Here is a 13816-nt window from a genome sequence, read left to right as displayed (position 1 = left end):
TACTATTTTGCTATCGCAATTGGTGCTTCGCCTTTCGGGTGAAACTGCGATTGTTTTTTAAAGCGAAGCTTTATATGTCTAGGCGAAATCGTATATGGATAGCTGAAACCGCCTGTGTACACAAAATTATTATCATCAGCATTGGCTCGAGCGTCGTCGTCTTCTTCCGCAGTTGGCTCGTGCTGGTGCTCAGCACCCGCCTCTCTTCTGTCGTAGTAATGGGGAGGCCGCGTTGGCGAGGGTATGAGCCATTGCTCAAGGGGGTATGAGCCATTCATTATCTCACGTAACGGACAGATTTAATTTTGAAGCAATATAACTTTGAAGAATGGCAAGTGGTAGTCGCCGGCGAATGCTGCTAACCACGCTGCCGAGCAAACTCGACACATCGAACGCAAGCGACAATGGCCGACTACGGGCATACCGTCAGTGACGTCGTTCTCTCCGTCGCAGCCGAACGTGTGTTTAACCTCATAATTCCGAAATACTTATTGACCCCTCGTGATTAACCCAGTGATAAACACTGGGCCGCACGTTTCAGCTTCGCTGTTTAACCGTCTTCACGAAGTGGAAGGGACTACGAATTTTTTGCAGCAAAGCTGGTAAATGGACTTTCGGAGCCAATTTTCGGTGTCGATGGCCAGCCTGTGTCAACGTGGTCAATATTAATCAGCAATGCTACTTACGTCGGAGCATCATTTCGTTTTGATTTGAATCTTACTTCTCAATTATTATGAAGTAAAAGTTACTTTGCGTACGCCTCAAAGAAACAGACAACGCCTTCTGAACGCATTAGGTAGCCAGTAATCCGTAATATTTGTTTCTGGGGTCGTGTTTTCTCGGTTCCACGTTAGAAGCCATCACTAAGCAGTTTTCTGAAAGTGTACTACCATATCCCATGTTTAGCATCAAACTGCCAGATGGTGAAGCTTTGTGTTTAAAGTGGTCCTATTTTTATGGAATTCACTTTATGAATAATCAGAATCATCTGAAAATAATCTGCTGGCAAGGTTCTTACATGCGTTGGGTAATGACGGATATGCTTTAGTAAGCTTCTCCGCTGTACAGTGCTTATAGTGCGTGAGCTGCGTACAGCTCCGGCCGCAGCTGCGGTACAGCTGTGGCCAGCAGCACAGCCTGTGTAGTGGGGCGCCGCAACGGCCATACGACCGGGGCGTCAAATAACTATAGCTATTACACAACCAATAGACAGACCGTTAGTACTTGAAACTCCGTTATAGAGCTTCCCTGTCTATGACGTGCATATCGCTATCTCAGACTGGCATACACCTGCGAAGGGGTTTTGCTGTGTTCTTTAGGTTTAAGTATGTGCACGTAGTTTGTGATGTTCAGCTTGGTGATAGAAGTGATGTATGCTGCTGAGTGTAGCATCATGTGTGCCTCGTTGTTTTCTTGCCGTTTTTTTAGCTAAGCAACTCATCTTGACATGATAACCAACAAAGCCACATATCAACATTTACTCGACGTAATCATGCTACCTGATGTTATGATTCTATTTATGATTTCTGATCAAGTTCTCCAGCTACCCTTTTAACACCGCTCTTAATTCGGCCCACAGCACAGTGTCGTCACTGGTGAATTCTCAAGCCGCCGTGTGGTACTTCGATGTCCTAACACCCTTCTGCAAGGTTGGCGGCCATAATGTGGACATCATCGTCAAAGCGCTAGGTAATAAATGCACATTTTTGTCCCACTATTTACGAACTTGATTTATTTATTTAGTTATTTATACTGATAACCTTGGGGGCCGAAGCGGAGGGGCACACACATAATTGCAGGAGCACATTTAGGTAGAGTCGCACGTAAAAGCTATAAATTAAAGTGACACATCAAACCGAGGAGTGCTTCACATTATAAATTCAATTAAGTTAATAATTTCAGATAAGGACACACAATAAACGGAATAACATCATACGGATAGACATTAAACAATGTTGATGACAGAACTGAGAAAGGATGAATTGTGTGGCAAGGAATTCCACTCAGCTTTTGTTCTAGGGAAAAATGAATCTTTGTACCCGCGTGGGTGTGTAAATACAAGGTTAACGCTCAGATTGTATTTATGACGGTAAAGTCCAGTTGTGTTTCCAACTAAAGAAAGTCGCAGTTTCGCCCGAAAGGCGAAGCATCAATTGCGATAGCAAATTAGTAGAGAGCTATACGGATTAAGGATAGTAGTTTTATTGACTTTATAAACTTGGACACATTCGCTTACTAACTGAATTAACAAGCATGGTGTCAGCGCGCACAAGCAAACACTCGACGATCCCACTCGCCGAGCGCAGACAACCGCTGTCAAAATGCTGGCGTGAGCAAGCGCAGCGGCAGCAGCGAGCGAAGGTTCATGGGGTCTATCGCTTCAAGGGCAACTGAGCTGCGAAAGCACAGCGCATACAAAGCTATATGGGCCGTCTGCAGATCGCTTTCAAGGTACGGTGCAGGCGACCGGCCGTAGCCGCTCAAAGTACAAGTGCGCAGTTGCGGGCAGAATAGAAGACGCACCACCTCCCTCTCGCGTTACCTTCCCGCTTTTTTCCTTTCGCGGGCGAGACTGCGTCGTCAGTTCCCCTTGCGCCGTTGGTGCCACAGCACGATGTTGCCCCCCCTCCATTCCTACCATTCCCCCCACGGCCTCTCGCGCGACGGACGCGTTTGCTCTCCGCAGTGCGTTCGCTCGCTGTGAAAGCGCGCGTCTCTCGCCTGCTTTCACTCGCACATACGGAACGCAGCGACGATTTTATTGCCCTTGGACTTTATACGAAACCTTACGGCGACTCCGACGGCAGAAATCCGCTTGGAGTGTCCATATAATTGCTATCGCAATAAAATCTTCACGGTGAATGCCTAAACTGAAGAAAAAGAGAGTGAAAACTTTTAGCCTGGCGCTTTCGTTCACTTCATGAATTTGTCAAATTTTGCTAATGCTAGTATATGAACGGAGAATTGCGACGTTTTAGAACAACATATTGAGGGAGCGGATAGATGTTGCACTTTTTCAAGTTAGCTTATATTGGCTGCTATGTACGGGTCCCATATGACGGTGGAATGTTCAAGTGAAGGTCTAAACATAGATTGGTAGGCTTTTCGACGTAATGCGTTGGAGGAACTGGCCAATTTGTGTTTCAGGAGCCCAGCTTGTTTCTGGCATTTGAACGGACATTGTTTATATGCTTAGACCGTTTTGGCGGGAGGCATTTCCGGTGACTAAATAGTTGTTCGCATGAACTTGCTTCAGAACATTGCCATGAATGTCGTAGTTACACGACAGTTGTAAATTTTATTTGTGATGCAGAACTAAACAGTTTGAAATCTCATGTTTGACCGCAACCCGTCTGGCTGGGGAAATACATATCACGTATGGGGAGCCGTCTCGTAATTAAATTTTCAGTTCTTTTGGTCTGTGTCACTTTTCGCGTTTCTTCAACTGAACAGTGTTCTGAAAGTGTACTACCATATTCCATGTTTATCATCAAACTGCCAGGAGGGGAAGCTTTGTGTTTAAAGTGGCCTTATTTTCTATGGAATTCGCTTTATGAATATGCACGCTGTAATCTGAAAATATTCTGCTGGCAAGGTTTTTTTACATGCGTTCGGTAATGACGGATATGCTTTAGTAATCTTCGCCGATATAGAGGCATGTATTGCGGTTAGACCATCAAGAAAGCGAATTTAAGAGTATTGGTAAATCGGTGGCTCAAGAAAGCACTTGACATCATAATTAAGCAAACGGCGCAGGATATCCAGACCGCCTACGGGGCATTCGGATAATCAAAACTGAAACCTTGGTTGCACGTGGGCTGGGGCCACCGAGTTCGGAGCATCTGGATAAGTGTTCGCATTAGAAAATTGACTGTCCAGGACAGCGGACAGCTGGTTTTGCATACATCTACTCCGAGCGTCGACTCTTCTTTTCCAGCTTTGGTGTCCCCGGACACTATAACGTAAAGTTATTAAGGCGAAAGCCTTATATGTCTCATGGTAAGGTCTCCGTTTCAAGGCCCTTTCAAAACCGCGTCGCCGACACGAAATCGCTCTTTTATGATAAGAGCCGATAATGCGCACAAAACCCCGATTAAGGGCGCAAGAATGACTCAGCAAGTGAACTTTATGAAGTGACAATGAGTATGCAAAGAGGTGAATGAGGTGAATTCAGAGTGAATTGATGGTGAATTAAAGTTGTTTGGTTGGCTGACAGGAGTCAAACAAAAGGTAATGATGAGATACCGTGAGCTAAGATAATGCGATTTTCGCAGGAACTTATCTTTGCTTCTTCATTACGTGACGTAGCTCACCCTGGCGGCCACGTGAGCGCGTTAGCGCTAGTGCGCGCGCTCCGCCACGCCAGGAACTTGAGGCGGAAAGAAATGCGAACCGTGCATGTGGCATTCATCCCACAAACTTGGAACGTTTCACCGGAGCAATGGTCAATCACCACATACACAGGTTCGCTGGTCGTCCACCTTCAGAGTGGAATGGTACTGATTTTTTTCTTTTGTTCGCCTTAATCGTGCATAATCAGCGTTTGTACGTCATCTTGCGACGACGAGTTATTGCGATTATCTTGACATCTCGTGACCGACAAGCAAATTAGGCATCGCGCCCACAATGTTGGCGGAATCGTGGAGGGCTGGCGAAGGAAATCGAATACAAACAGATTGGAATAGTTTTACGCTTTAGCAACACCCGTTGCCCCTTTGGTGCCCTAGAAGTGCCACCAGAGTATATTAAAGATACACGCGTTAGTTCCGCTTTACCTATGCGGAAATTCTCACTTCCTTTCACCGCAGCCTATGCTTCATCGCATTAGGCAACACTGAACTTCGGTGATGCCATTATGGAGGGCATTTAGGATCTTTGTTTTTTTTTCTATTTTTTTCTTTACTTACGTAATTCTCACAGTGGTGTCTGAACAGCTTTTGCAGTTGGCGGTGTCATGACAGGGTGTAGCGTGGTGGTTCCATACATGGGCTCTGTCACAGCGGTAAGTTGCCTACTGAACTACGTCGGTTACCCGCCGTGGCTTGCTCAGTGGCTATGGTGTTGGGCTGCTGAGCACGAGTTCGCGGGATCGAATCCCGGCCACGGCGGCCGCATTTCGATGGGGGCGAAATGCGAAAACACCCGTGTACTTAGATTTGGGTGCACGTTAAAGAACCCCAGGTGGTCCAAATTTCCGGAGTCCCCCACTACGGCGTGCCTCATAATCAGATCGTGGTTTTGGCACGTAAAACCCCACAATTTTAACTACGTCGGTATGTAGATATTCAATTGACATGACAGCTTTATCGTTCTTTAAGTCCACGTTTGTTGACTGCACCGATGCCCAAGGTGGGAGCCACTTAGGACTATAATGAAGGTTGAATAATCTGTCGGGCACATGTACGATAATACAATGCTGTTGAATTCCTACACTGATTGTGTGCGAAGGAAATTCCTTTTCTGACGAAGAAAAGAAAATGAAAAACTGCAGTATAACCCCATTCTGTAGAACTTTGTGTTTTATATTGGCTTCTTTTACTTTAAGTTCTTTTCTTTACAGCTCCGCTCGCATTCAAGAATTTGTTGACGTTAGTCTATATTCACTGGGCTGGTGTGTCTCCTACCTCTTTGCAAGGGCATAGAGTCTCTTACTTACCGCGGTTTACTGTGCGTGTAAAAATTATGACAGGGCCCATCTCATGATGCATGTCGGCGTTAATGCGACTAGGATTGAAACAACGTAGGGACACGCCTATTGCTAAATTCTTCATTCTGTCAGCCGACTTCTTCAATGTTCTGTTACCGACATCTTGCACTTCTCTGTAGCTCTACGCTCTACGCGCAAAGCGTTCTCTGGTCCTACTTCTTCACTTTACTTGTAGCTGACTCCTTCAGTTCTTGCCTCTTGTTCTGCTGGTCTATATATGGGCATCTACCAAGTGGCACATACTCATTCCGGAGGATTCGCCACCAATCTTTACATACCTTATGTCACAAAGGAGTTAGATACGCACACACAGAAAAGTGCGTGAAATTCTTAAAGAATGCTAATTGCAACACAGATTATGAATAGCTGGGGACCTGCTCTGTAGTTGCTTCAATAAGGATCACCAACTAACCCGTTCCATATATCTTTAAGAGAACCAAGCCCTTTAATGTAACAATATTGTTACGTGTGGAAGGACACAGACGAAAGAGGCTATTTACAAGCTATTTACACTGAAGCCAGACAGCCAGGCCCACACTCGCTCGCACCAAAGCACAGACACACTTCATCGTCTTTCGCGCGGCGGCTCGTCTCTTCAACATCTTTCGATGCTATCGTAATACTACCCCCCCCCCCCCCCCCCGGCGGCAAAAGCGCCGTCACGGTGCTGTTAAATATCCAAGGTGCTTGGAGAGGTCTAGAGTTTGAGCCGGGCGACGTGGACAATACCACTGGTTGTCACAGCGGAGGACGTAGTGGGCGTGGCTAGAAAGATTTCGTAGGTGACATCGGTCACTTGGCGGAGCACGCGATATGGGCCTGTGTAACAGGAGAGCAGTTTTTCACAAAGGCCAACTTTACGCGATGGTGACCAAAGCAACACGAGGGTGCCGGGCGCAAAATGCACATCACGGTGACGGAGGTCGTAGCGCTCTTTCTGTTTTTCTTGAGACACTTGCAGACGAGCACGCGCAAGTTGGCGAGCATGGTCAGCAAGGGCGATTGCTTCACGGGCATAATCGCTAGTTGAAGCTTTGGGGGACGGAAGCACAGTGTCTAGTGGTAGCGTCGGTTCTCGGCCATACAAGAGGTAAAACGGGGAAAAGCCAGCAGTTTCGAGACGGGAAGAGTTGTATGCAAAGGTAATGTAAGGTAGAGCCAGGTCCCAGTCACGGTGGTCGGCGGAAACGTACTTCGATAGCATGTCCGTAAGCGTGCGGTTCAAACGCTCAGTGAGGCCGTTCGATTGTGGGTGGTAGGAGGTGGTAATTTTGTGCTGTATTGAGCAGGCACGCATGATGTCGTCAATGACTTTGGACAAGAACGTACGGCCACGGTCGGTGAGCATTTGACGCGGAGCACCATGCATCAAAATGATATCGTGTAGGAGGAAGTCCGCGACGTCAGTAGCGCAACTGGTCGGAAGAGCGCGTGTTACGGCGTAGCGGGTCGCGTAGTCCGCAGCGACGGCAATCCACTTGTTTCCTGATGTAGATTCCGGAAAGGGGCCGAGAAGGTCTAAGCCAACACGATGAAAAGGCTCGGCAGGGATGTCGAGCGGCTGCAGGAAACCAGCGGGGAGCTGGGAAGGCTTCTTGCGTCGTTGGCAAAGTTCACAAGCGGCGACGTAACGCCGTACGGAACGGGCAAGACCCGGCCAGAAAAAACGGCGACGTACTCGGTCATAGGTTCGAGAGACGCCGAGGTGTCCTGCCGTTGGGGAGTCGTGAAGCTCTTCTAGAACGGTTGAGCGGAGGTGTTAGGGACTAGAAGTAGGAACTCGGAGCCGTCCGGATGAAGGTTACGACGGTATAGAGTACCGTCGCGGAGTACGAAGAGGCATAGAGTAGTATCGGCCGGAGAGTGTTCCAAACGGTCGATGAGTGCTCTGGTGTAGGCATCACGACGTTGCTCGTCGGCGAAATGAAGGAGCTGGGATACTGAGAAAACGGAAGCAGCACTGTCAGTATTGGAGGAGTCAGAGTCGTCAACAGGGTAACGCGACAAGCTGTCAGCGTCTTGGTGCAGGCGGCCAGACTTGTACACCACGGAATATGAAAATTCTTGTAGCCTCAAATCCCATCGACCAAGCCGGCCTGTAGGATCTTTTAGCGATGAGAGCCAGCAGAGAGCATGATGGTCAGTGACCACAGAGAAAGGGCGACCGTAAAGGTAAGGGCGGAACTTCGCAACTGCCCAGACAACAGCAAGACATTCTCTTTCCGTAATGGAATAGTTGCGCTCCGATGGTGATAGGAGGCGGCTTGCGTAAGCAATAACGCGATCCTGGCCACGTTGACGCTGGGCTAAGACGGCACCTACACCATGACCGCTGGCATCGGTACGCAATTCTGTAGGGGCATCAGGGTCGAAGTGGGCGAGAATAGGCGGTGAGGTGAGAAGAGTGACGAGACGAGAGAAGGCGGTGGCTTCTGAAGTACCCCACGAAAATTGTACGCCTTTCTTCAGAAGATTAGTGAGGGGTCTAGCAATTGCCGCGAAATCCTGAACAAAACGACGAAAGTACGAGCATAGCCCAACAAAACTGCGAACGTCTGCAGCTGTCTTCGGAACCGGAAAGTCTCGGACGGCGCGAGTTTTGTCGGGATCAGGCTGCACTCCGGAAGCGTCGACGAGATGGCCCAGAACAGTAATGTGGCGGCGGCCAAAACGACATTTGGACGAGTTGAGTTGCAGCTTCGCCTTTCGAAATACATCAAGTATAGCTGTTAGACGCTCAAGGTGAGAGTCGAACGTTGGCGAGAAGACGATGACGTCGTCGAGGTAACAGAGACACGTGGACCATTTAAAACCTTGGAGCAAGGAGTCCATCATACGCTCAAAGGTGGCCGGGGCATTGCATAACCCAAACGGCATTACTTTAAATTGGTACAGGCCATCAGGTGTTACGAACGCGGTTTTTTCTCTGTCCATGTCGTCGACAGCAATCTGCCACTATCCAGAGCGAAGATCAATAGAAGAGAAATAGCTGGAACCGTGAAGGCAGTCAAGGGCGTCGTCGATTCGTGGGAGCGGGTAGACGTCCTTCTTAGTAATTTTGTTCAAATGACGGTAGTCTACGCAGAAGCGCCACGTGCCGTCCTTCTTCTTAACCAACACCACAAGTGACGCCCAGGGACTCGAAGAAGGCTCAATGATGTCTTTATCTAGCATTTTGGTTACTTCATTTTGAATTACCCGGCGTTCCGACGCAGAAACGCGATATGGTCGTCGGTGAATAGGCGTAGCATCTCCAGTAGGAATCCGATGCTTGACCGCGAGCGTCTGGCCTAAACGGCGATCGTCGAAGTCGAAAATATCTCTGTAGGCCGATAACACTTTGGAAAGGTCTTCAGCCTGAGTAGAGGACAGGTCGGCCGCAACCATTTTCTTTATGTTGGAATCGGCGCCCGAGGCTGGCGCGAGGGGCACACCAAGCCCGGAAGGACCATCGGTTGATAAAGCTGCCACTTGATGGTCGCCTAGGCAGTCAACGTTGCCAAGGCAAATACCCTGCGGGAGAATTTGTTTTGCCAATCCAAAGTTGAAGATAGGCATGCGAGTGCAGTTATTAGTAATGGTAAGAATACTGTGACGCACGGTGGAGTACCTCACAGTATGTCGGGCAGAGGAGTGACGAGGTACTCGCCATCAGGAACAGGTGGGGAAGACAACAGTTCAATATAGGCTATTGACTTTGGTGGTAGGCGAATAAAGCCTTTGGGGCGTAAGCGGCACTGGCGTTCATCAGCAGGTTCTGCGAGAATCGGCAACTCAAGGCGAAGGGTGCTGGCAGAGCAGTCAATAAGAGCAGAATGTGCAGAAAGAAAATCGAGTCCGAGAATTAGGTCGTGGGGGCAATGAGCAAGCACGGTGAAGAGGACAGGAGTGTGGCGGCCGGCGATGCTGACACGTGCCGTACACATGCCGACGATAGAGACAGTACCGCCATCCGCGACGCGGACGACGCGTGCCGACGCTGGGGTGAGGAGCTTTCTGAGTCGTCGTCGGAAGGCAGCATTCATAATTGAAATATGGGCCCCTGTATCGATCAGTGCAGTGACAGGATAGCCGTCGACGTCAACGTCAAGAAAGTTTTGGTTCGTAGGCAACGTGAGCAGAGGATTTGAGGGCAGGGTCGACAACGCAGCTTCACCTCCAGAAGCTGCAGTGTCTAGTTTTCCGGCGGCATCCGGGAGGCGATAGGCGGCGACGAAAATCGACGGGGTTGGGGCGAACGAGACTGGTGGCGGCGAGGTGAGGGCGACCGGCTGTAGCGAAGGTTCGGAGCAGGGGCATCAGCGACAGTGTGTTCATGGCGGGAGGCATAGGGAACAGAAGGTCCGAAGGTGCGGGGATAAGCGGCGGCGTATGTCCGAGGAGGAGGTGGCCATCGGTTGCGGCAGTGATGAGCGACGTGGCCGATGCGACAGCAGTGGAAGCAGATCGGCCTGTCATCAGGGGTACGCCATTCGGACGGGTTGCGGCGAGATGAGGCAGAAAGGGACTGCCGAGGGCGAGGAGGGCCACTAGAGAACTGGGGAACGCTAGGTTGAAACGTTGAACACACGGAGTTCAGACCCATGTTTTCAAATTCCTGTCTGACGACGGCCTGAATCATCGCAATTGTGGTAGCTGGCGGATCAGGAGGCGTCGCGGAGAAAGCTGAGGAACAGGCAGCCTCGAGCTCGCGACGAACAATACGGGTTACGTCGTCACAGGTGGTGGCCTGACGCGGTCGACCCTCACATGTCGACGTAGCAGCAGTGTTGGGTAGCCGCGTGATGTGGGGTGTGATACGGCGGCTCTTAGCGTGTTCAAAGCGATGGCATTCTTTTATGATAGCGTCGACAGTCGAGACGTTGCCGAAAACAAGCAAATTGAAAGCGTCGTCGGCAATTCCTTTTAGCACATGAGCCACTTTATCTGCTTCGGACATAGTATCGTCGGCTTTGCGGCATAGAGCCAAGACGTCGAGGATGTATGAAACATACGGCTATGTAGAGGTCTGCACACGAGACGCAAGAGCCTTCCTCGCGGCAACCTTGCGCCCAAGAGGGTCGCCGAACAGTTCCCGAAGCTGTTCTTTGAAAGTGTCCCAATTGGTGAACTCGTCGTCATGCGTTTGGTGCCACACGCGTGGGGTGCCGCCGAGATAAAAGATGACATTGGCGAGCATAATCGTTGGGTCCCACCTGTTATTAGCACTGGCGTGTTCATAGAGCTTGATCCACTCGTCAACATCCTGTCCCTCCAGGCCAGAGAACACACCAGGGTCGCGATGTTGGGCAACCGTGACGATAGGCGTAGTCGGGCGAGCCGAAGCCGTTGCAGAGGCGGTCTCGTCACCGGGGGGCATGGTGACAAGCTCGATGTACCGACCACTTCGGAGTTCCGTGGTGAGGACGGGGATCGCTAACCTCCACCAGAATGTTACGTGTGGAAGGACACAGACGAAAGAGGCTATTTACAGGCTATTTACACTGAAGCCAGACAGCCAGGCCCACACTCGCTCGCACCAAAGCACAGATACACTTCATCGTCTTTTGCGCGGCGGCTCGTCTCTTCAACATCTTTCGATGCTATCGTAATAATATGATTACGACAATATGAAATACGTAACACACTTTTTAGCATTCAGGAGCGAATTACGGTGCTCATTTATTTAGTTGTATAAACAAGCAACCACTCGAGCTGCCTAACTTAAAGTATCAGTCTTGGATTTATGTGCCTCGGGTGATATTAAAAAGTCGCAGTTATGTCCGAAAGGCGCAGCATCGATTGCGAGAGCAATTAGAAAGCGATACACCATATGGTTAGCAGTTTTATCAGCTGTATAAACTGATGCAAACAATCGCTTATTAACTAAATAAACAAACTCCGTATCACGCACGCACGTCCGTGCGTGATACGGAGAAACACATCTCACTCAATGAATTCTGACACTCGCTGTCAGAACGCTGGTATGATGAAGAGTAACAGCAGCAGAAAGAGAATTCACCTTCGTGCTGACTCTCGCTTTAGCGCAATTTAGGCTAGCGAGAATACAGCGCACACGAAGCAATCAGCTATCTCCGGTCGGCTGGCTTTCAAACAAACCGCAGATTGCCTCCAAGATTACCAGCTGAGCGCGGCTGAGCGCGGCTGAGCGCGGCCGCGCTCAGCCGCGCCATGTGCAGCCACGACCGCAGTAGAAGCGTAGACGCGCCCGCTTCAGACGCGCCCGACGGCAGAACCCATCTCACGATGACTGTCGAGGGCAATGCGTTTAGCATCGATTAAACATAGCGACTCAACGTATTACCACCATCCAAACGAGTGAAGTATGAGGTGTGTAACTGCAGTAGGACTCCACTTTCGGGCTTCCCCAAGAACACTCGGTGCAATCTAGCGGCGCAGCCGGGAAGCCTGGGCCTGGCCTCTGTAATGCATGGCACGCCCGTGCATGCGAACGCTGAGAAACGCCTCACGCCGCAGCCGGGCTGCTCTCTCGCGTTCTTTCCGGGCACGTTTCGATATCTAGTGGTGCTGCCGAGATGTCTGCGCGTGGCTTCCGAGACGAGAAGCGTGGCTCACCGGTGAGTGCGAACGCTGAGAATTGTTCCCTCGATTTCCGCTCACCCAGTGGCACCTACTCAAGTACCCAAGTTGGTGAGAGGTTCATTGAAGAGCCGCGCATACTAAGGGCATTCTTGGCGGAGCTCGCCAAAGCGTTGGTGATAAAGACATTCATTGAATAGCAGCAGTTACCCAGTGCATTTGTGGCGCAGCCTGCTAAATGTAGCTTTGGATTGCTGTCCGCGAGGAATCCGTGGGATGTGGGTTAGATTCCGTCCAGCATCGAGTAACATTAAAGGATCTTTTTTGTCATTCTAGAGTGGCACATTTCCAGTGGCACTTGCTTAGTTAACCAAGTTGGCATCAAACACGTTCATTCAAGAGCGGTACACAGCTAATGGCACCTACCGAGTGACCTGATTTGGCGTCGAATATGTTCATTGCAGACTGGCAGAGGCCATGTGGCACATACTCAGTGCTCCCAGTCGAAGTCAAAGAGTTTCACTAAACAGCGCTGCCTATCCAGTCGCGCGTCTACAGTGAGCCATGTCGGCGTCAAAACGGTTCGTTGAAAATCGGCACATACACAGCGACTCTAGTTTCTGCGATGGTTGGTTGCGTACGCTCTTCCGTCAGCACAATAGCCAGATGCGCTACCTATTCCACCATTGACTACCTATTGACCCAGGTAGGCGGGGAAGCGGTTACATACATGCATACATAAATACATACATACATACACACACACATAGCCCGGAAAGTACGTGAACTACCCTAAGTACGCTAACGCAGTAATAGTGTAATTTTACTACATGTATTTGACATACTTGTATGAAACATGTCCGATAATTATGAGTAGGCGAAAACAGAACCAACGTCTACAGTATTCAGGTAACTGCGCTATATCTTTCATGCTGTACCGAACGTGGCACCTTTTCCTCTTTGTCCGTTTGTTGCTGGCATCTCGCTTATCTTCGAAACTTGGCCTCCGTCCGAAGAATATCCCGTCATCGCCAGGTTTCGTTTTAATGCATTTGCATGAAGGCTGAATGAGGTATGTTTGCAATGATCACGGATGCAGTGGCGTGTCCCTATTCAGCTCAATATTTAAATGATATCGCCAAATGCTACAATCAACTTTGCTTTTACTGCATTAGTGACCAGTTCACTAAGGAATAATTGAGCAATCATAGCTGTCACTCTCGGGTTTTCAAAAGATGTGTTCAAGCAAGAACTTTTCTCCAGGATTTCTTTGTAATACACTGCTTGAACTTGCAGATTTAAACTGAGAGCAAATTGAGTGCAAGGTGATGGCTTTCCGTGCTTTCTACCCGAGATTATGCGGGAGACTGTAGCTTACTGAACTATGTTACCTGTACAATGCATTATGGAACGCCGTTCTTTTTTTTCATACAAAAGTAGCCTGGTCTGCAAAGTTAACGTCTGTGGCATCAGAAAGGCCTATGCTTAAATTAAACATGTTCTAGTTTTGTTTTTTCCAGTCCCAATGGTCAGATGTTGTCATTAGTCGGAAACGCACGTGGCTGCTAT

General features: G+C 49.3%; 1 protein-coding gene across 1 annotated transcript in view; it reads left to right on the top strand.

Annotated features, from left to right (window-relative positions):
• Positions 1 to 13816, top strand: part of LOC119463490 (sodium-coupled monocarboxylate transporter 1-like) — a 78070-nt gene that overhangs the window by 31942 nt on the left and 32312 nt on the right. The window contains exons 3-4 of the mRNA XM_037724332.2: positions 1580 to 1689; positions 4935 to 5002. Coding sequence (XP_037580260.2) covers positions 4955 to 5002 — 48 coding nt within the window. The 5' untranslated portion in view covers positions 1580 to 1689; positions 4935 to 4954. The remainder of the gene's footprint in view (positions 1 to 1579; positions 1690 to 4934; positions 5003 to 13816) is intronic.

Source organism: Dermacentor silvarum, chromosome 9 (genome assembly GCF_013339745.2).
Source record: "Dermacentor silvarum isolate Dsil-2018 chromosome 9, BIME_Dsil_1.4, whole genome shotgun sequence".
Taxonomy (NCBI): Eukaryota; Metazoa; Arthropoda; class Arachnida; order Ixodida; family Ixodidae; genus Dermacentor; species Dermacentor silvarum.
Note: the sequence above shows the minus strand (reverse complement) of the source record. Positions and strands in the feature narration are given on the sequence as shown.